At 33.8% G+C, this 24735-nt stretch overlaps 1 protein-coding gene across 1 annotated transcript in view; it reads right to left on the minus strand.

Annotated features, from left to right (window-relative positions):
• Prp8 (pre-mRNA processing factor 8) overlaps nucleotides 1–24735 on the minus strand; it is a 411861-nt gene that overhangs the window by 199490 nt on the left and 187636 nt on the right. Inside the window, exons 17-19 of the mRNA XM_090407427.1 lie at nucleotides 10475–10601; nucleotides 7941–8133; nucleotides 148–335 (exon numbers count right to left, since the gene is read on the minus strand). Of these exons, the coding sequence (XP_090263553.1) occupies nucleotides 148–335; nucleotides 7941–8133; nucleotides 10475–10601 (508 nt within the window). The remainder of the gene's footprint in view (nucleotides 1–147; nucleotides 336–7940; nucleotides 8134–10474; nucleotides 10602–24735) is intronic.

Below are 24735 nucleotides of genomic sequence, written 5' to 3' on the forward strand. Positions count from 1 at the left end.
AATAAAATTCTATGTAACTATTTAAATATCAACAATTCACTTATCTTATTTAATATACAACTTTTTTAATTAATTGGTAAATTAATCAAATATTTGGGTTGCTACAAATTCAACTTTTACCAAACTGCAGTAACCAATTTTACTCACCTTGTAGTTAATGACAACATTATTTTTTGCTGTCATATAATCAGCAATGTTATGATCTACAATCAAACGAAGAAGCCTATTCAGAAGTGTTAAATCAATCTTCTCATACATTTTCTCAAAACGAGATTCCAACATAACACTGCATTCCCCTTCTGTAGTATCCCAAACATCTTGAAGATTGTTGATTCCTAAAATACATATTTTTGAAAGGTTTATATCTAATAAACATTGTCATATACTTTTTTTAAAAGAATATTTCATGTTACAAATAAAATACTTATAAATTATACTGCTGTAAGCCAATACTTAAGTGAAATTAAAAAACCAGCCCCCAACTATAATATGTCAAAAAGCCATATGCAGAAGGATCAAGGATGGAGTATGACAATAATTGAATGGACATTAAAGTTCATGGTATTTTGACACCAGTTTTTAAAATTTGATAATTTTCTGAACAAGTATTGTGATGTTAATTATTGCACAAATTCTTTTGAGATACATGTTAATGTGCCTAAATTCTATTTGCAAACCCTCCTGTTAATCTCTCCTCAATATCCAGCTAGCTCCAAGTATGGCCAGAAGATGTCATTTCAATTGGAAGCAATAAGAAGTACATGTAGAAATAAACAAATACATTCAATTAAGGACACTGTGTCTGAACAGCAAAGAGAGTAATACAAATTATCTATATGATAAATCATGTTAAGATCTCATACAGCACATTTAGGCTTTAAGGTACCAGCTGATTTCAGCTCTCCCCTCCCCATCTCTTTTAATTGCATTGTTCAATTATGTTCCATTCTTTTAGTGACAAAATTTCTATTTCCGATTGAGTTAAGCATGTAAAAAAAAAAAAAAAAAAAAAAAAAAAAAAAAAAAAAAAAAAAAGCCATAGATACAGGAATTTAGTAAAATTAGTTTAATCCTTTATCCAAGTGTGAGCAAACAAAGTTTGCGACTGGGGTAAGGTGGTACAACACCAGGGCAACTCGTTGCAAAGGTGGAGCAAGCTACCAACACTCCTATCTCAGTATCTCCTAAAATGCAAAACACATCTCCTTGCGGATATGTCTAATGTTATGTATTAAGGGAAGGGCCACTACCCAGACTAGTTTCGACCTTTATTGAGGTCTCTTCAGTGGGAGCCAGGCCCAAGTGGAGATACCAGGCAGAAGCATTAGCAGGTCATCTCTACCTATAGGAGTTGCTAAATGGTGTGCCATCCTTTTGGCACACCATTTGGTGGTATCTTGCTCCACCTTTGCAACGAGTTGCCCTGGTGTTGTACCACCTTACCCCAGTCCTGAAGATACTTTCAGGCGCAAACTTTGTTTGCTCCCACTTGGATAAAGGATTAAACTAATTTTATTATACTCTAACCAAGTGAAAAATAAACTTTCAACATCTTTCTCTAAATCCAGAGTAATTTATTAAAAAAGGGTGGCACACCATTTGGCAACTCCTATAGGTAGAGATGACCTGCTAATGCTTCTGCCTGGTATCTCCACTTGGGCCTGGCTCCTACTGAAGAGACCTCAATAAAGGTCAAAACTAGTCTGGGTAGTGGCCCTTCCCTTAATAACATTAGACATATCTGCAAGGAGATGTGTTTTGCATTATAGGAGATACTGAGATAGGAGTGTTGGTAGCTTGCTCCACCTTTGCAACAAGTTGTCATGGTGTTGTACCACCTTATCCCAGTCCTGAAGATACTTTCAGGCGCAAACTTTGTTTGCTCACACTTGGATAAAGGATTAAACTAATTTTATTATACTCTAACCAAGTGAAAAATAAACTTTCAAGATACAGGAATTCTCATCCAAACTTGGTTTTTTTATTGCAAAACAGACAAAATGGCCAGTGAAACACACAACATACAGTCATTTTATGCATATTTAAAAGTTTACAGCGATGAAAACTTAGCCAGCAACAATTGATGTTTCATCTGATCTACTACAGAGCACAGTAATGGATATGAAAAACTGATATTACATTAATAAGATTGGATTGCATTTTCCTTAATTCTTAGTAAGTTAAAAATAAAGTTAACATGGGGTATAATGAGTAATTTCACATCCATATAACATTGCTCTCTCTCTTTCTCGTGTGTGTGTCAGAGGGTGTATATTCCAGGTGTGCTAAGTGTGTGGTGTACACCTACGGAATAGCAATATCACTGATATTATATTCTTGCATTTATTCCTCTTAAAGACTCCCCTAATTATTTCCCGGCTTTGTATTATCCTTAAAATGAAAACACAATATACTTATGCTTCATGAAGAGGACACTTTTCAATGCATAAACATTGAATCACAGTTGCATTAATAACCCAGGTGTGTATTCACAAATATGGACGCTTTTGAGCCCTTTGAACAGACATACAGATGGCGCACAGGTCAAATTTTAAGTGTTCCAGCAGTTTTACACCATCCAGAAGGCAAGGCAGGATGTACACTGACAATAGCACCCAGGAATCAGTGGCTGTCATTGGTTATTGTGTCAACCAATCCAACTGAACATAGTCATTTGTCATGAGTTGCTATTTTTGTTTTCTGACTTTCATCTGTTTTGTGTGTATGAAGTGTTTAAGACACCAACATGACAGCACACATCCAACCTAAATGAGCACGAGATGCCACTGATATATATATATACATATACAAAAAGTCTCACCATGAACTTGACTAAAGTTAACAGAGTGACAATGCAAACTGTTGCCTTGATTGAATTTGTTTGACACTGGCTAAAAAAATATTTAGTTGTGAATCAATTTTTGTGCTAATGATGTCACAATGATTTGGCAGCATCAAAGCTGTTTGGAAATGCAGTATGAAAACAGAAAACATAAACAAGGCAATAGGACTGAAACAAACATAGAATGTGTATCACCAATCAGGTGACACAAATAAGGTAAAAAAAAAAAAAAAAATGAATACAGATTGCTGGGACTACAATCAACAAAGAAAGTAATTAAATAATCTCTCTGGACAACAAAGAGATTACCAGAGTGGCTTTGACATAGATCCCAGAAGGAAAAACAGAAAGGCCAAAATTAACTTAGCAGAGAATTACAGAAAAAGAAAGAAGACTGGGCAGCTGGATAGAAGCTGAACTGGTGACTTCTATCCTGAGTCACCAGTTCAGCTTCTCAGAAGAAATGGATCTCAGCCTTATGTGCCATGAGACACAAAGAGGATTTTGGATTTCTCAGTTAGCAAGTATTAACAAGTTAATACATGTTAACTGAGAAATCCAAAGTGATTAAAATATCAGTTAACCTGAAGAGGCTACAGTTCAACAGCATCCTGGATATTTTTCTGGCCTCCACAATTTCTAGAAAGAAAAAAAAACCAACAATGATAAAAGCAAGACCTCATAAAATCTAAACTGGAAACTAAGAATCTGCCAGAATTTTAGCTAGTGTTCTTTAGTTTGCAAGATACCTATTTAAAACCTTTTGAAACAACTTAATAATTATTAATAATTAATTAAATATTAATAATAGTAACTTGTTAATACTTAATCATATACCATATCTGTTTAAGCTAAGTAAGGGGATGGATACTCCATAATGATATGCAAAATACCTTAGCTCCACTCACCACCACCATCATAAGCAATGGGAATGCAGAGAAGGCTCATTTTTATTTATATATTTACTTACATTATCTTCATTTGAAATGTTTGAGGGCATTTTAAGAGCTCACACATGGAATACCAGTGCAATTAATTTAAGAGTTCTTCAATCACTGCTAAAATTCCATATAGGTTTTTTTTTTTTTTTTGAATAATTTTGTGGATTTCAGATGCTTCTTTTATTCTTTTGAATTTTTATATTATCTTTCTTGTAAAAAAACTTTTAAGATTTATTTCAGCAATTTTCTAGATTACTTTCTACCGTAAAAATCTGTATGAAAGTATGATTTCAATATAGTGATTTAAAAAAAAAGTACTGATGTTCTAATTAAAAAATAATATAATATATATATCAATCCCATGCGAAAGGTGGCAAAACTTTAGACCATTAAATAGCAGAGGATGTGAGTCATGTGGAGTTGAGTGCTCTCCAATGATGAGTCCCTGTACTCAATAACATTGTTAATGTTGCATGTGGAGGTTAAGGGAGAAGGAATTTGTTGATATCCTTTGGAAACAGCTAGAAGCTGTTCACAAAGGATATTACATGTATCACATGCTACAAACATATATCACATGCTACAAACTGACAACTTCTGACAATTCAGAAGTTGTCAGTTTGCAGCTTGAGTCTGCAAGATGCTTTTTCAAAAGGTTTTACATAGGTATCTTTGCAAACTAAAGAAAACACTAGCTGAAATTCTGGCAGATTCTTAGCTTCCAGTTTAGATTTTGTGAGGTCTTGCTTTTATCATTGTTGGATTTTTTCTTTCTATGAATTGCGGAGGCCAGAAAAATGTCCAAGATGCTGTAGAACTGAAATTTTAATAATTTTGGATTTCTCAGTAGATAAAAGTTTTCTGACTTAGCTTCTCACAATAAGAGAGTTTCTAATACTAATTAATGAGAGGTCACTTAAGTAAAATCTGTAAATTTTTAAAACATTTTAAATGAATAAGAGGGTTTACCACTAGATGTTGTGATACTTCCTCTACAAGGTGATTCCTCCTTATGATACCATCTTTGTATGTCTGGGAATAGGTAGAATGCAGTTTAAACACTTGTGTTTTCTGGTTTTGTGCTCACTCCTGTCAATCAAATGCATTAAATGTATTTCCAGCACATGAAGCACCTCAAGGAATTTGGAAATTAGAGTCTTGTATTGTTTAAGAATCTTGTATTAGACTCTTGTATTGGTTAAGATAGCCTACTTTTGATCTTGGAGGTTTAGAGATATTAAAAGTAAGCATAATATTCCTTGCTAGAACAAGATTATCAATCTCTATGTATTGAGGATTCTTCTTATGGCTGCCCTCACTTCTTGATCTTTCAATTCAGAGTAAATCTCATCTGGAATACTGAGAAGATCCGACTCCTCAATGTTCTAGATATTCCTCTTCAGTTTTATGAGACAATTATATAATTATATAATTCCCCCCCCCCCCCAAAAAAAAGAAAACAGAACTGGTATTCTAGAATACCAGTTCTGCTCACACATAGCAATGTTGTGTTTATAGGTTTTTGACACCCATATGTGGAGTTGAAGGCAAGGGAAGTTGCAGACACTAGGCTGAATACCCCCCCCCCCAAACAACAAAAAAAAAAAAAACAGTTTTGTTAGGGCATATGGTATATTATTGTGTTTCTCAGACATTTTTCTGTTTCTTATTGTCAGTTGTTTGATATGCCAATAGTTTCTGAACCTGGGTGGGATGTGGTGAGAGCTCAATAAATATAAATTCAGCACAACTCTCCAACCACCACAGACACATTGCTTGCCACTATCTGGCAAGCAATGACTGTGCTTGGAAGTGAAATAGCAAGGCTATCCTTGAATGCTATACTGGCATCATAAAATCCTTGAATGCTATACTGGCATCATAAGCAGTGTCTCCTTAACAAGGTCTTTGACCTTGTTAAGGAGACACTGTGATACTATGGATTCTTGTAGAAAAGTTCACTAACCAAATGATCCCAGCTGGTTCATTCAGAACCACCCATCTTGCCAAAACAGTAAACACATGCTACTAAGATCCTACTTTCTGGATGTCCATGGTCACGGTGATCTGGAGAATAGGAAAGTAAAAAAAGCTCAGTAGTAAAGAACATGGGGAGAAAGGGATAATAATAAAAAAATAAAAAAAAAAACAGCACAATCACCAGAAAGTCCCTTCAATTTTGCAGGATTGAGCACCTGGATTGGGATAGTGGGTTTAAGCTTAGACCTGAATTTGGTGATGTTGAAAAATTTGAACCTTGGACTTGGGATTGTAAATATAGACATCCAAAAATAGGAAGGCATCTAGCAGGATATCTATATTTTACAATCCTAAGTATAGGTTTCAAATATTTTTTCACCATCACCAAATTCAGGTCAAAGCTTAATCCCCCCCCCCTCTAATCCCAATGCAGGTCCTTAAACCTCAGATATCCTTAGCTATCTGTGTGCTCTAGTCTCTTATGTACCTAATGAACATTCTGATGTCCACTGCTGAATTTTGCTTGCGGGTTTTCAAGATGATTTATCTGTTTAAGAGATGAAAATTTTCATTTAACTATTTCAGAGAAACATTTCTCATACCAGCAATAGGAATCAAACTCTGGTCTTTTCAAACAAAAAAGATGCATGCAAGCGAGCAGGAGTTATATTCAATGATTTTCTCAAGGAATCAGAAGACATGACAACTTGTTTGTACACAGGCGTTTTTTCAAGCATTTGATCCTTTCAAAATCAAAGATTTTAGATTAATTGGTTTAGATTTGTTTTAGTGAGCTTCATTGTTAGGGGAGAATGAAGCTGGAGTTTTGATATGTTAGTTTTGGTTCTTAGTACTACCCTTGAACACCACCTTACAGTTTTTCTATTTCCAGTGGAGTCCTTCGGGAACTCTTTATAATCACATCTCTTCATTATTACCCTCAAATGATTTGTAGGAAGTAGGCACAGATTATCTCTTGAAGATCTTGAAGGACAAACTCACACAAGCAACAGTTGCTTTGCAGATGACATACTAATTGACTGACATTCAGACTTCCCAAAACTGCCTAGATATCTGTGTAAAATGGAACATTAATTGGGTTTACTTAAATTTAAAAAATGAAAGTAGTCTTTTAAGTAAAAAGGAAACATTAAAAGACCACAAAGAGGAAGTAGACTTTTGATAACTTGGTTCTTATGTCATGACATAGTGAAAAGAAAGCACAAAGCTAGCCAATTTTCATATCTGGTGATCCAAACTCTTCACAACAAATATCAAAATTCATATCTAAAAAGTCATGCTTATGTAGTTTGCATAGATGGAACATCGCTACTGAATATGGAAAATTGATGTCATCAACAGATTTGGGAAACTCTCAATCAGTATTAGGATAAACAATACAAAACTATCTATAATATTGTCCTTCATGAAGAAAGCCAACAGACTTAAAAGAGAATGAATTCAGAAAAGTCGACTAAGGAGGATGGGATAACTTAGAGACGTGTTTTTATATCAATATTTCTGTATATGTTTTCCAGACATACCTGTGATTATGAATAAACTATGATGATGGTAACCACGGCATGCTTGTTAGAAAACTAAGGCATGTAACATAGGTCTGATTTCTGAAATGCAATGGACTTTCATTTCAGAAAGAATTGAGTGTAAACAGTTCAACACTTCAAAAAATTGTAGAATGCCTGGATGTCATCCAATTTGACACCATTAAAGGGACCAAAAGGATATGAGGTTATTCTATGATTAATCTAAAGTAGAGCTGATTTTTATGATACACTGGAAGAACTGTTAGGAAAAGATCAACAAGAGCATTGGAAGATGGTGAGGCTTTTCTGATAAGCTAGCAGAATATGCGCTTTTTCATTAACTCTTGATTTGATTTTCACAAATCAAGTAGCAAGAAATAACTATGTGATTTGTGATAGTCAAATAAAGGACATCCAAACTGCCATTAAAGTACATTATGGGGTAGGATCATAACCTCTTTAATAGCTTAAGTGAAAATACAAAGGAGTGACAGAGCAGACATGTAATCAAAATTATGTTTTTCATGAAATTCTTAAATAACAATACTGAAATTAAGTTACCATCACTTTGACAAATTAATTACTTTTGTCAGCAATCAACAGTTCTGATCAAAAAGAGAAACTCAATTTTACCTTGGCACCATTTATATACCAAAAGTGGTGGAGGTTCTGAGTCTGCAGGCTTTATCCATGGAGGAAACAGTCTTCTTTTGTCGGCTTCATACCAGAGATACTGGTCTAAATAAGCATCAGTAATCTTCTCTAGAGGTTCCACATCATACACAGGGATTAGATGACTATATAGGTCCATGAATTCAATCCCAACCTACAAGATGTAAATATATATATAAAATGCACCGTGTATATGCTTTTGTTACACAATTTAACACAATTTTAGTGGTCAGTTTTTTTTACCATCTCGGTCTGTTTACATTTACATTAATTTATTATGCATTAATTTAGAATATGACTCGCCTTGAGATTTAATAAAGTATATTAAAAATAAACCAATACATTCAATATTATTAAGAGAAGGAAGTCAAGGAAGTCAAGAAGATCCAGGAAGTCAAGGACTCCCTGGGCCATACATCATACACACCCAATTGTTCTGTTAAATACAAATAAGTTTGATAGAGGTATTGATATTTTGTAAAACTATTAAAACATACTTGGAATATATGTTTCAAAATCTGACAATATACATATATGATTATCAGAAAAAATAAAATAAATAACCAAGCCAACTGCTCAATGGAGAACCCTTAAAACAAGTAAAATTACATAAGGTGGATATTAAATCCAGCATTATTTCAAATATTTTCAAATTTGAAATAATGCTGGATTTAATATCCACTTTGCTTATATAATTTTGCACTGCCAAACTAAAGCCTTTTAGCTCTTTATTTTAGTAATAAACAAGTAAAATATTTCAGCTATGCTTTGAGAAGAAAAGAAATTCTGATATTTTTCACACAGAATTGATTTAGAGTTGCTTCCTAATCATGAATTCCAAAGCTTTCTTTTTTTTTCAGTCTTTTTTTTTTAATGAAGATGGCATATTAAATATGGAAATAGACAACAAAATAAGCTAAGCTGATATTGTAGGAAGCCAACTGATTAAATTTGTATGGAATAAGAGAGAAATCTGTCAAAACACTAAACTAGCTATATATAAGATAGCGTTCCAACCAATTTAAACACATAGACCTGACAGGTGGATTAGAAAAAAAGCACTTGATCAAAGACTAGAAACCACAGATATGGAAGTTTTAAGAAAATTAGAGTAATAAACAGATGGCATCAAAATATTTGGAAGGAGCTTAACAATGAAGCTTTCTCTTACCTTGTCTTTCATACAAGGTAAGAGAAAGCTTTATTCACAACTTTTTAGTGAAAATGACAAAACAAATAAGGCTGGTAGAATAAATACCAGTTGAATAAATTTATATGGAATAGGAAGAAAATCAACCTAATGACTAAACTAGGAAAGATAATGATTTATAAGTGTCTAAACTGATTTCAAAATATGGGTCAGATACCTGGGTTGGAATTAAGAATTGATCTTGTATATGTGTAGACTCTTATATCTGTATTAAAATCTCAGAAAAGGACTTGACATTATTGATATTCAAGAACAGGTAAACAGAGTTAATCTAGTATGGTTGCTTAACAAAATATTAGATGAAATATTTGCATGACAAGTGCTCAATACAAAAGCAGCAGCAAAAGATTCAGAAAAAAAGACTTAGGATATAGATGTGAGTTGATGTCCTAAGGAGGAGTGCCTTTTTTTTTTTTTTTAAATCGAAATATACAATAAAATCAAATCAGACAAAGATCAGAACCAATTTGGAAGAGAGATGGAGTTCAGAAATTAGTAATGAAATATTCAGTTGATTATCATAATATATACCAGAAAATGGTAATGGAGATGACAGAAATTAAACAAGGAGAAAGAATCTATAAGCAGCCACTGTATTCACTGGATGCCCACAGGAAGCATACATGTTGCTCTCTTTTTGATATTTAAGACCAATGTCAAATGTTAAGATTAAAGGTAAAAGCTCTTCAGTTTGTACTTATGTGTCACACATGACAGCTTGCTGTTGAAAATTATAAAGAAAATCAACAGAAGAAGAAAAAATCAAAAGGAAAATTCAAAGAAGATAAATTTTCTAAGTTGGTAAAATATCGAATTTTGATATGATCAAATCTTAATATTAAATGGGGTGGAGTTCGTATTTGAAAAGCATGCAGAATCATATTCAACCTGCAGAGATGGGATCCACTTTGGATTAAAAGACGTTATGAAATACCAGAGGTTCAATTAAATGATATTTACTCTGTGTGTGTGTGTGTGTGTGTGTGTGTGTGTGTGTGTGTGTGTGTGTGTGTGTGTGTGTGTGTGTGTGTGTGTGTGTCAAAAATGTCAATTAAAATAATAAAAAATAAGAGGAAAAATTAATACTGAGCTACTTGATGATATAAAATGACCAGCATATAATGAAAATAGATCATGATTTTTGGTTTCAGTGGAAATACTGGTAGTAGCGGCAGCTTCAGACTTCATGAATCTTTACCTTCATATAATGTTTCTTTTAGTGTGAGTGAGAAACTGTGACAAAAATTTAAAACATCTATTCACAAAATACAACATATAAACTTACTTCTTTAAAAGCTCTCTGTGTCAACAAATGACGTTTTATACGTGATAATGCTTCATGAGGATTGTCATATGCCTGTTCTATTAATCCCAATTCTTCTCGCTGACTCTGATTCAATCTACTTTTCACACTAAGTAAAACAAAAAATAACAATGATATTCACAAAGCATTAAGTAATGAGATACAACGGAATAAATTACAACAGAAACATTTGTAGGGAATAAGAAATTTATTCTTCATTCATACAAATGTTTAGTGAAATAAATAAATAAAAAAAAAAGCACTTCATCTGTTAGAGTTATAAGTTCTTTTATCAAAGCCCCATGAAAACCACCTGGTTAAGATCCTCTATCTGCAGTAAAAATACCTTATTTGCAATGAAACTGCCATGGATTCTTTCCACTAGAATGTGATGCAAATATCTGAATATATAACCATCCATCCATCTTTTTCTGTAAAATCTACTTTTCTCTCCACACTTAGTGCAAGAAGAAATAATATAAGGAACAAGAGGTAATGGATGTAATGCAAGAGCTTTTTTAAAACTGTATGAAGGAAATTGAAGAATATGCTAAGGAAATTCCTAAGACTCACACACAAAGGAAATTTCAAAACTCAATTCAAATTTATAAGGCTAGCAAAAGGACATTTATATTGTATATAATAATTAACAATATACCTATTTCAAACTATGTAAATATTAACAACGAACTGACTCAGAGGTTCAAATTCTGATTTATGAAAGAAGAAACTTATTTGACATAAAGACAAGAGATGGCAGAAATTTAAAAATGAGAAAACACCAAATTCAACAATATTTACCTACTGACCAACTCTTAATAATACCTCAACAGTATTTGTATTATTTAAGAACTATTCTGCAGTGGATAACTCTTTATGGCTGCTAATAAAAACAACACTAAAATATATTGTGAAAATACAAAAAAAAGTTTCTAAAGGCTGATTTACAAAATACTGATATATTTCCACGTCAACTGAAAATAACAGTTCAAAATCAGTTATTAACATAAGAAGCCTGAATGGCAAAGAAATGGCGGTAGCTGAGGAACTGAATAAGTACCAGATCGACATAATAGGGGTGACTGAAACAAAAAACACAAAAATTGGTGAGATCTTTCTGAGAAATAAATATAAAATGTTATATTCAGGCAATGACAATCAAGGAAAAGAAGGAGTAGATATAGTATTCAACACTAAATATGAGGCTAATCTTCTTGAATAGCGGGCAGTATCAAGCTGAGTGATGTGAGTAAATATCAGAATGGAGAACTGGACAATGAGACTTATTTGTGCTTATGGTCCCACAGAAGGTTCTACTAAGGTAGAAGTGAAGGAATTTTTTAAGGAATTAGAGAAAGAAACTGGCACAATAAAAAATGAAAAGTTGGTCCTTGTTGGGGATCTAAATAGCAGAGTAGGAAATGATTGTCAGACATACAAAAATATTTTGGGAAAATTTGGAGAAAAGAGCAAAGCTAATTATAATGGTAAATACCTGTTGGATTTCTGCTCAGGACATGGACTGGTTATTACTAACACCATGTTCCAACATAAAAATGTGCACAAATTCACATGGAGAGAAGAGGCAAGGAATAAGAAAAGTCTAATTAACTATGTTATTGTTGATAGTGATGTTTTCTCCTTGGTGCAGGACACCAGAGTGTACAGAGGATTTAAAATTGGAAGTGATCACCATTTAATCTTGAGCAGGATAAAATTGAATTTCATACTGTAAAGAAGAACATGTAAGAAAGTTTAAAGTTGAGCAGCTCTCAGATATGATCTGTAGACTAAAATACACATACATTATTGAAGAAAAAATGAAAGAGTGAGAACAGGAACCAAACCTCGGAGATCCAGTGGCAAGCCCTGAAGAAGACATTGACTGATTCAGCCAGAGAACATGTGGTGAGGTTGTCTGCAAGGAGAGAAAAATCAGAACTCTATGGTGGACACAAGAAGTTAAAACAGGCAGTGAAGGAAAAGAAGAAAGCACATCAAAAGTTCCTGGCAAATAAGTCAGATTGTACTCTTAGAGAATACAAAGAGAAAAATGTAAGAAAGCTAAACACTTTGTAAAACTAGCTAAACAAAAGTCGTGGGAAGACTTTGGTAAGAACATAGAAAATAACTATCAAGAAGTGGCAAGATATTCTGGAGGTCATTGAAGAAGCTCAGAAATGGAGGAAGGAGTGCTGTAAAAGAAATTAGAGATGATAACGGTGACACGAAAACTGGAGAAAAAGATATTCTCGAAGCATGGAGTAATTACTTCGAAAAATTGCTAAATGAAACAATCAGTGATAGCACCGTGGTAAAAAAACACTTGACAGGCATTCAATCTGGAATATATATCCATACTTGATGTAGAAAAAGCCATCAAAGGGCTGAAATGTGGAAAGGCAGCTGGTGATGATATTAGCCCAGGAATGCTCAAGTATGGAGGTATAAAAGTCTTACAGTGACTGCACTGCATAGTTCAGAAGGACTGGACAGAGGGACAAATTCCAGATGAATGGAGTAGAGCTCTCGTAGGGAAATAAAATTGAATATGGGAATTCCAGAGAAATTTCTCTACTGAGTGTTCCAAGTAAGATTTACGCAAGTATACTTATGCAATTAGATTAAGAAGGATTGTTGAAGAAAATCTTGGTGAAGAACAAGCTGGATTCAGGCCAAACAGAAATTGTCAGGATCAGATTTTCACTTTACAACAAATAGTTGAGAAATTATGGAATATAACAAAGATGTGTATTTAAGTTCTGTAGATCTGGAAATGGCATATGATGTGCCAAGAGAAAGGCTATTCAAAATGCTACAGTTATATGGTGCCGATGGGGCATTATATCAAGCAATACTTAGTCTTTATTTGAGTTGTCAGTCAGCAGTTAGAACTGAAGTACAGGAAGATGGTTTAATGTTAAATCTGGTGTCAGACAAGGATGTACATTATCAGCTCTGTTATTCATTATCTATATGGATCACATTATGAAAGAAAATGGTATTAAATATGATATTAAAATTGGAGATGTTAATGTCAGCTCTTTGCTTTATGTGGATAATGTTATACTTCTAAATAAATCCACTACAAGTCTGCAAGATTTCCTGACTAAATTGAATAACTGTTAATAAATATGGTATGAAGGTCAGCAGTAACAAACACCATGAAAATAGGCAGAAACATTGAAAATGTCAACCGCATCGTGAATGGAGAACCTATAGAACAAGTAAAACAATTCAGCTATTTAGGCATGATTTTTAATGAAGACGGTAAATTAAATATGGAAATAGACAATAGAATCAACAAAACAATTATTGGTAGGAAGTCAGCTGAATAAATGTATATGGAATAAGAGAGAAATTAGTCAAAACACTAAATTAGCTGTGTACAAGACAGTGTTCAAACCAATTTTAACTTATAGATCTGAGAGCTGGGTTAGAAGTAAAACACTTGACCAAAGACTAGAGCTGCAGATATGAGTCCTGAGAAAGATTAGAGGCATGAACAGATGGCATCAATGGCAATATCATATTAAAAACGAGGATATTAAGAAAGAATTTGACATTGTCAGCCTCTGGGAATGCATTAGCAGAGCTAATCTCAGGTGGTATATGGTCACCTTAACAGAATGGGAGAGAAAAGATTAGCAAAACAAGTATTCTCTGCCAGGTTGGCATGAAAAAGACCTAGAGGAAGACAAAGATATAGGTGGATTGATATGATAAAAAGTGCCTTAGAAGATAGAAATATAAGATCTGCTGAAGTTGGAGTCTTGACAGGTAACAGATTGATTTAGAGAAAATTGTAGATAAAAAGTTAGTAATGATGTAAATTTATCATGTAATACTATTATATCCTGTACACCCCTTGAGGGTACATGGCAGGAATTTGATGATGATGATGAATGAAAATAATGTTAAATGTTGTTGAAACCTGATGGTGATAATTCTTGAAAATTTTACTACAGCATCAGCATGTCATATAACTCATTTCAATAAGTGTCGTGTTTCTTTCCATACCAGAAATGATTGATAATATGCATCTGACAGTTATATAATTGTAATGGATCGCAACTATTACAAAGAGAAGATTTGAGGCATTATTTGGACATTGCCAGGCACTTACAAGAAACATGCTTCATTTATCCAATTAGTCTGAAGATAAACATTCTTTGTCTAGCAACTGTTCTCCAGAAAAAGTTGTTATACAGTCTAGTCCAAGAAAATATCTTGAAAAGCAGCTGGAATCTTGGAATATGCTTAAATTTCATTTTAAATGTTTCTCTACAAACTTTCAATGTCAGAGAAACTTTCCAAACATGATAAACATAAAAGACTTCACCCACATACTAAGAAAAGAATAGTTGTAATGCAGTTAGTCCAGGAAAATATAAAAAGAAGCCTGTATTTGTGAACTTGAAATATCTTGGAATATGCTTAAAATATGATTTGAAAATACTTCTCTACAAACTCTTAATGTCACGGAAACTTTTCCAGCTTCATAAACAAAGAAGCCTTCAATTATCACATGGACTGAGCAAAAATATGCAGTGTTGCATGAACTTGGTTTTCATACAAAGCACAATATTAATTTCAATAAAACAATGAAAAAGCAGAATATAATACATCTGGATATATATTTATTAAAAAAAAAAAAAAAAAAAAAAAAAAAAAAAAAAAAAAAAAAAAAACGCCAGTCTCATGAAAAGTGGTCATGGATGGAAAATAGCCATGTCAAGAAATGGCTATCCAATGGCCCATCTTTAATAAATCAGATCTGTCTTCTTCAATCAAAAAAACTGGAAGTGCAAGATCCCATAAAGCATTTAAGCATACAACATGCTCAAAAAATCATTAACATTCACTCAATAATTTTTTTTTGTTAAACTCTTGCAACATTCTGTGCACTACTCTGTAATAATGTTAACAATATTTCACTTAATAACAAAATCATTACCATCCACTCAATAATTTTTTTTAAAACTCTTGCAACATTCTGTGCACTACTCTGTAATAATGTTAACAATATTTCACTTTTCTCTGGTAACACTGAAGATAACTGGGAGGAAACCTATGTAGTCATTAAAGAATGCAGAGAACCAACTAGGATTACTGACCTAATGTCTGAATACTTTGTAGTGCATCCTGAAAGAATGAGGATGGGATGGCAATTTGCAATTGTATTTATTAACTTAACCAAAATGATCGTAGAACATGAAGAAATGTCCTACCAGCTGTGATAGATTATATTTGAGAATTTCTGACAAAATATCAAGATATAAAGTAGCTACATGGCATAATTCAGAAGATCAAATTCGAGATTAAGTGGAACTCTCAAAGTATTCATCAACATTCATTCATTTCTCACTGTAGCAAAACTCACAGGAACCCATGAGAGTTTGAAGCTGAGTTCAGGCCAAATATTGGCATAGACTTTTCAGAATAAGATTTTTACTTTAAGACAAACTTTTAAGATATATCAAGCAACATAATCTATTTTTAAATTGTAAGTCATAGTTAGAATAGAATGAGGTACAGTGGAACTTGGTTGTCTAACGACTCTCATCTCGAACAAATCAGTTCCCAAACATATTTTTCGAACAAAAAACGCACCGGTTTCTGAAAAGAATCTCAATTCCCGAACAGGCAAACTGGCAACCACATGCTCCATGGGCTGAGATGTACAGCGGGAGAGCATCAGTTACGCCGCAGCCTCCACTCAGTGCAGACGCCTGCTCGAATTTGAAGTGCCTTTCTTGATTTTTTATATATATATATATATATATATATATATATATATATATATATATATATATATATATATATATATATATATATATATATTATTATTATTAAATAAGCCACCATGGGGCCAAAGAATAATAGTGATAGCAGCAAAACAAAGTAAAAAGAAAAGTTGTTAGAACCACGATAGAGGTGAAAAAAGAAATCATATCAAAACACGAAAATGGTGTCCATGTCTCAGATCTCTATGCAGTTCAGTATGGCAAAATCAACTATCTGTACAATACTCAAAAATAAAGAGGCAATCATGGGAGCTGATTATGCAAAAGGAGTGAAAGTTCTTACTAAACAAAGATCATAGACGACTGAAGAAGTGGAAAAATTGTTGCTAATTTGGATAAATCAGCAATGAAAAACAGTTAGCTGGTGATAGGGTTTCTGAGGCTGTAATTTAAAAGTGGGGCAATTACATGATGACCTGTTAAAGAAAAACTCTGGTACAAGTGGTGATACTGATATGTTCAAAACTAGTAGAGGAGGTTGGAGAAATTTAAGAGGAGAAGTGGCACACAGTGTGGTTAGGCTTGGGGAGACTATGAGTTTGAACCAAGAAGTTGCTGAGAAATATGTGCAAGAATTTAGCAACTTTGTAAAGGCTGAGGATTTTCTTCCCCAAACAAGTGTTCAACTGTGATTAAACTGGCCTATTTTGGAAAAATTGCCAAGAAGGACCTACATTGCTCAGGAGGAAAAAGCATTGCCAGGACACAAGTCAATGAAGGACAGGCTGTCTTTTGCTATGTGGAAACGCAAGTGGGGACTTCACTCTGAGAATCCGAGGATGTTTAAGAAAAATAATATGATGAAAAGTAAATTGTCTGTTATATGGAGGGCTAATAGTAAAGCTTGGGTAACCAGGCAATTTTTTATTGAATAGAACCATGAAGTCTTTGTCCCAAGTGTGAGAAAATACCTTCAAGAAAATAATTTGCTAATAAAATGCCTTCTTGTGATGGACAATGCTCCTGCTCATCCTCCAGGCTTGGAGGGAGAGTTGGTGGCGAAGTTTGGTTTTATCACAGTGAGTTCCTGTCCCCAACACAACAACTCTAATCCAGCCCATGGACCAGCAGGTCATTTCGAACTTCAAGAAACTCTATGCCAAAGCACTGTTTCAAAAGTGTTTTGAAGTGACCTCTGACACAGAATTAACACCGAGAGAATTAAGGAAAAATCACTTCAACATCCTCCACTGCTCAAATATCCTTGACAAAAAGCCTGGGTGCAAGTGACTTACAGGACCATGAACTCTGCCTGGAGGAAATTGTGCCCAGACTGTGTAGCAGACAGAGACTTTGAGAGCTTTGAGGCTGAGTATATTGCTGTTGTCGATAATATTGTGTCTCTGGGCAAAAGCATGGGCTTGGAAGTTGCCTACTGATGTGCAGGAGTTAGAGTGGAGGACCATGATGAGCTCACCATAGAAGAACTGGAACACCTTCAGAAAGGAGCAGCAAAAGACGGTGGTGGAGGAAATGCCTTCAGAGACAGGGGAAGGAAGAGAGGGTAATCCTAGTTCTTTGATCAACGAAATGTGTGTGAAATGGGGTGAGGTGCAAAGTTTTGTGGAAATATATCATCCTGATAAAGCTGTAGCAAACCACATCATAAACCTTTCCAATGACAATGCCATGTCTCGTTTCAGAAACATTTTAAAACGCAGGTAAAAACAAATCTCATTGGACAGGTTTTTAGTGAGACAGAGGCCCAGTGTGGCTCAAGCACAGTCAAGTGGTGCCAAGAGACAGAAAACAGAGGGGAAAAAAATCCAGAAGGACAATTACCTTATGTTTTTATGGAACGGGATTCCCATTCCTCACCATCTTCCACTTACACCATCAACTCTCCTAAATACAGGTAAAGTGAAGTTAATTTATTGTGTTTATTCTTTTTGTGTAAGATTTTATGCATGAAGTACTGTTATAAAAGTTTAAATAAGCAATCATCTGGGGTATGGGAACAGATTAATTCATTTTACATTAATTCTTATGAAAAAATGGTTTCGGTTTTCAAACAAATCATTTCCAAGCAGCCTTTAGGAACGAATTATGTTTGACAACCAAGGCTCCGCTGTACATGAAAATTTGATGAATCAGGTGCAAGACAAAGTACACACTGTTATTGATCAAATATCACATTATGAAGAAAAGTGGAATTACAAATTATATCAAATTGGATATGTTGATCCCAGTTTTTCACTTTATGCAGATGTTATACTCTTAATGACATCTAGTACAACTTTAATCATATAATCATTGTATGAAAAATCCACTACAAGTTTGCAGGATTCCATAACTAAAATAAGTAGCTGCAGTAAAAACAATGGCGTGAAAATCAGCAACAAAAAAGATCAAAACTGTGAAATTATGCAGGAACATAGAAAATTTTAGCTGCATTCAGAATGAAGAATCTAGAGGAACAAGTGAAACATTTCAGATCTTTAAGCAGAATTTTCAGTGAAGATAGCAAATTAAATCTGGAAATCATATCAAATTTCTAATATGTACCCTCAAGGGGTGTACAGGATAATTATGATAGTACCAAATGAAAAAGTTACACCATTACTAACTTCTAATCACTAATTTCCTTCCAAATTCATCTGTTATCTGTCAAGACCCCAATATTATCAATTTTATATTTCTGTCTTTTAAGGTACTTTTCTATATCAATCTATCTACATCTTAGTCTTCTGTTGGTTCTTTTTCCTGACAACCTGAAAAGAACACTTGTTTTGCTAATATTTCTTCTGCCATTCTGTTTACATGACCATACAACCTGAGATTAGTTCTACTAATATACCTGAATGCTAACAATGGCAAGTTCTTTCCTAATTCATATCATTTTTGATATGATACCCATAGATGGCATCTGTTCACTCCACTAATCTATCTCAGAGCACTCATATGAGTTCCCAGTCTTTGATCAAGTGCTTTATTTCTACCCCAGCTCTAAGATCCATAAGTTAAAATGGGTTTGAATATTGTCTTGTATACAGCTAATTTAGTGTTTTAACTAATTTCTTTATTCCATTTAAATTTTTTCAGCTGACTTCTTACCATACCAACTTTGCTTATTCTGTTGTCTATTTCCATGTTTAATTTACCATCTTCACTAAATATCATGCCTAAATAGCTGAAATGTTTTACTTCTTCTATAGGTTTATCATTCAGAATACAATTGATGTTTTCAATATTTCTGACTATTTTCATTTGTCTTTTTATTGCTGATTTTAATACCAAACCTATTACAATAGTTATTCAATTTAGTCAGGGAATCTTGCAGACTTGTACTGGATTCATTCAGAAGTATAGCATCATCTGCATAAAGTTCAGAGCTAAGATTAACATCACCGATTTTGATATCAGATTTAAAGCACTTTCCTTCATAATGTGATTCATATAGATAATAAATTACAGTGGAGATATAATGTATACCCTTGTCACACACCTGATTTTACTTTAAACCATCTTCCTGTACCTCATTCAATTCTAACTGATAACTTTCAACTTAAATAGAGACTTTGATGTAATGTTCTATTTACACCATATAACTGTAGTGTTTTGAAGAGTTTTAGTGGCATCCAGTCATATGCCTTTTCAAGTTCTATAAAACTATAAATACAATTCCTTGTTATATTCCCAAGATTTCTTGACTACAGATCTTTGTTATATTTCCATGATTCCTCAACTATTTGTCTTAAAATGAAAATATCATCCCGACAATCTCTATTTGGACCAAATTCAGCTTGTTCTTCACCAAGCTTCCCTTCCATAATCCTTCTCAACCATTTCTCAAGTATACTTGTATAAATCTTGCCAGGAACACTCAGTAGGGAAATACCTCTGTAACTCTCACATTCATTTTTATTTCCCTTTTTATAGATAAGTAATATGAGAGCTGTACTCCAATTGTCTAGAATTCAACCCTCTGACCAGTCCTTCTGAATTATGCAATACAGTCACTATAAAACTTTTATACCTCAGTATTTGAACATTTCTGGTTGAATTTCATCTACTCCACTGCCTTTCCAATTTTAGGTTTTTGATGCCTTTTTCTACTTCAAGTATGCATATGTATTCCTGACTATGTTCCTGTTGGAAGTTTTCTACAATCATGTTGACACTGCTTGTTTCATTTAGCAGTCTTTCAAAGTAATCACTCCAGACATTTAGAATATCTTTATCTAGCTTTCATGTCACCTTTATCATCTGATTTCTACAATATTCTCTTTCCTCCATTTCTAAACTTTTTCAATAGCCTCCAGAACATTTTTCCACCTTCCTGATATTTATTTTCTAAGTTCTTGTGAAAGTCTTCTCACAACTTCTGTTTGGCTAGTTTTACACAGTGATTCACTTTCTTACATTTTTCTTTGTATTCCCTAAAAGCATAAACTGACATACTTGCCAGCAATTTTCAATATGTTTTCTTTGACTTTTCTTTTCTTTAACTTCCTAAGTCCACCACAGAGTTCTGATTTTTCTGACCTTGCAGACAGACTACTGCATCACATGTCTCTCTGGCTGAGTTAATTTACTTCAGGGTTTACACAATGAATTTCTAATGTTTGATTCTTGTTTTCAAACCCTTATTTTTTCTTGAATAAAGTTTGTGTATTTTAGTCTATAGTTCACCTCTGAAAGCTGCTCGACTTTGAGTTGTTTTAAAACTTTCTTACAGATTCATCTTTGAATATAAAATTCAATTTTATGCTACTCAAAACTAAATGGTAATCACTTCCAATTTCAAATTCTCTGTTATATTATTGTGTCCTGAACCAGTAGAGATACATCATTATCACCAATGACACAGTCAATGAGACTTTTCTTTCAGCTTCTCTCCATGTGAATTTGTGTACATTTTTATGGTGGAACATGATTAACTTAATAACTAGCACATGTCTTAAACAGAAATCCAGCAGGTAATTGCCTTACTCTTTTCTTCAAATTTTCCCAAAATATTTTTGTATGTCTGGAAATCATTTCTTACTATGCTGTTTAGATCTCTGACCAATGATACCTTTCTCTTTGTGTCAACTGCCTTAATGTCTCAAAAAGTTCCTCCACTTCCTCTTCGGTAGACTCTTTTATTGGGAAAGCACAATAGTCTTATTGTCCAGTTCCCCATTCTGATATTCGCCCATGTCACTTTGCTTGATATTACCTGCATTCTAAGAAAATTATCTTCATATTTAGTGTTAAATATTGTAATCGCTCACCTAAAATCAATATTTTTTGCATGTACGAAAACACATGAATAAAAATTATGTAGATTCCTGAAGTCCTTAGTTGATGTAGGATATTGCATACTAATTTAGTATTGCTTGGTTTTTGTGAGATGAAATGCTAGTCATGATTTTAACTGTTATTATAACCTTAAATGGTTTGAACGTTTTTCACCAGATCAACAGCAATAGGATAAAAACACTTGCCATTGTGTTGGTTAAAATATTTTTATTGTTGAAAATAATAACTTTGGAATGTTTCCACACAATACCATGAGTGGGATACTTGCAAATAAAGGCCAATCAAAAGCAAAACAAGATATCTCTTATAATTCTAGGGACAAAAATTGAAGCAAGAATTTCTAACCTGTGCAAGTGCTAAGAATGGGGATGACAGATCCATGCATTTTTAAACTGCATCACTGCATTTGTTGGATGATGGGGAATTGGTAACTTTCACTGAGTACAGGGAAAAGTTTCTCTTCCAAATATAATCTTATGACTACTTTCAAACATCTTAAATATATCAGTAAGTTTTATGCTCAGTAAAGGTTCATCATCATGATCTATATCTTATCCCAAGATATACATACTCCCATCTAGACTAATAAATCAAACACTTCAAACATTCCATATTTCAGGAAGTTGTTATAACAGCTTTTATTAGAATTGAAGCACATAATCTTATCTCATATTCTGCAAAAATAAAGCACTTAAAGCTTAAAGCACTATGAAGTATGATGGAAGCAAACTAGAGTGACTACAGGTAAAAAGGTAAGAGGCTTAGAGAATTTGCACAAATTAACAGGATTGATTCTCTTTTTTTCTCCCTCTCTCTCTAGTTATCTACTGTACCATCTGTACAGTATGCATTGCATTAATACTCTACACTTTGCATATAAGTTTTTTTATTTATTTATTAATTTTTATTAACATTAATCTCCATGGGAGTCAGATTAACTGTGAGAGGTACACATCATCACACACAAAGCTCATCCAACCTTTATTTATTTTTTTTTTCATTTTTATTTATTTATTTCTTATATATGAAAGGGTTGTTGGAAGAAGTGAGAGTGAAGAGTGAGAAAGTGAAATTTGTAAGTATATTAACTCAATATGATAAAAATGAATTAAGAAAAAGGGCTATGATGGCAAACAATTTGATGCATAGTCTGTGTAGAAGTAATGGATGTGAGCTTTTGGATGTGTGGAGTGAGCTTGACAGAAGATTAACTTTCTGTAAGAGGAACGGCCTGCACTTGAATGCATTTGGTATCAGGAGTCTTGAAAAACTAATGACTGGTATGATATCTAACACAGAGAGTCAGGGGAAACTATATTATAATGAAAGAATGGTGAGAATGTATGTAAGGCAACAATGATACAATGCGATACTTTGTGTAAGAGGAACGGCCTGCACTTGAATGCATTTGGTATCAGGAATCTTGAAAAACTAATGCTGATATGATACCTAACACAGAGAGTCAGAAAACTATATTATAATGGGAGGAACGGTGAGAATGTGTGTGTAAGAGCGACAATGATACACATCTGTGTTAATGACAGGAATGAGCATTATCATGGGAATGATTATGAGGAGATAACAATTTTGACTTTGTGTTCGTCTGGTTTGGAACCACAAATGTCTGCATATATCAAGCACTAGAGAAGAACAGAGATCTGAAATTTGTCCAACTGTGTCACACAGACTACTGACAAGAATATACAAAAGAATATGCAGGTAGCTTACTATGTCTGTACACAAATGCTAGGAGTATCAGAAGCAAAGGGATAGAGTTTGTTGCCTTGGTCAATATGTTAGGACTTCAGATTGTAGGCATTAGTGAGACTTGGCTATCAGACATACAAACTTGTATCAAGTGTAAAGAGTACAGTATTTTTATGAAGGATAGACAGGATAGGAGAGGAGAGAATGTGCTGCTAATGATATCAGATAACTTGAATCCAATTAGAGTTGAGACCTATGATTGTAATACTGGTAACAGTTTTTCATGTGGCAGTGAGTTTGAAGCCATCTGGTGTGAGGTAGAATCTAATAAGAAGATCAAATAAATAGTTTAATTTAAAGCATAAGGTTATGCATTATGGAATGGAAAGATTACAAGCAGTTTTGTACTGGAAATGCTCTGGAGGAAACTGATGAAACTATGGATTTTAGGATGGTGATCATGGATTTGAAGTTAAAGTTCAGAGGAGATACTGAAGAAGTGGGCAAAATAGATTATAAGATAGCTTAAATATTGAGGAACACACTTGCAAGTTGAGATAAATTATTATTCCTCTTTATAAGGCTCTGATAGTGCCACATCTCAATTACTGTGCACAAGTTCAATCATCTCGATTTATTCAGGATAGGAAGTGGTAGAGAAGATCCAGAGGTGAATAACTGTATGTTGGGTGATGGGTATGTGAAATGCACTTTATGTGGAGGACAAATTGAAGTTGTATGGATTACAAATTTATTTAGTAACATGCACAGATACATATTACTGAAAGGATTTTATGAGACTGATGCAGAAGAAATTTTTCAATACACAATAAGTAGGAAGAGAAAATAGGATCAACTCAGGAGATTATGTAACAGTGTGGTTAGTAATGGCATGAGAACTAGATTATTTTTGCTTTGACAGTTATGAACGAGTATTCAGAATTATAAGTGCTCTCTCAGTGGTGAATGAGTTTCGTGGGTGGGGGGGGTTTGCAATGCACATTATAATAAATGGTAAGTTGGGTCTTCCACAATGAGTGTTTGGACTTACAGAGATGTCTCTGTATAATAATTTATTCTGGGGATGAAAACAGTATACTGGTGAAGCAGAACAGTATCATATCAATAAAATAATCATATATTTACCATTAAAAAAAAAAAGTGTCATGCCAACAAAAGCCTGCAGGAAAGAATCAATCAAAGGTCAAGAACAAATTATCCTTTGCACATATTATCTAAAACATTAAGAGTCAAGAATTACCCATACTACCAAACTACTGCCCAAATTTTTAAAGTTGAAGCAACAATTCAGGTCCGCACGGTTAGCTAAGTGGTTATGCACTTCACAACCATATGCCTGGGAAAGGAGTGTCCTGGGTTCGATTCCCATTGCTGATGTGAGGAGCTTAGGATCTTTCTCAGACATAGCCAAGTTAGCCAGTCTTGGGTGCAGACTGCAAGGTTTTTCTCCCCAGTTTATCTGGG

The sequence above is a fragment of the Typopeltis vanoorti genome, chromosome 17 (assembly GCF_054136105.1).
Source record: "Typopeltis vanoorti isolate ZY-2024b chromosome 17, IOZ_Tvanoo_1.0, whole genome shotgun sequence".
In the NCBI taxonomy this organism is placed as follows: domain Eukaryota; kingdom Metazoa; phylum Arthropoda; class Arachnida; order Uropygi; family Thelyphonidae; genus Typopeltis; species Typopeltis vanoorti.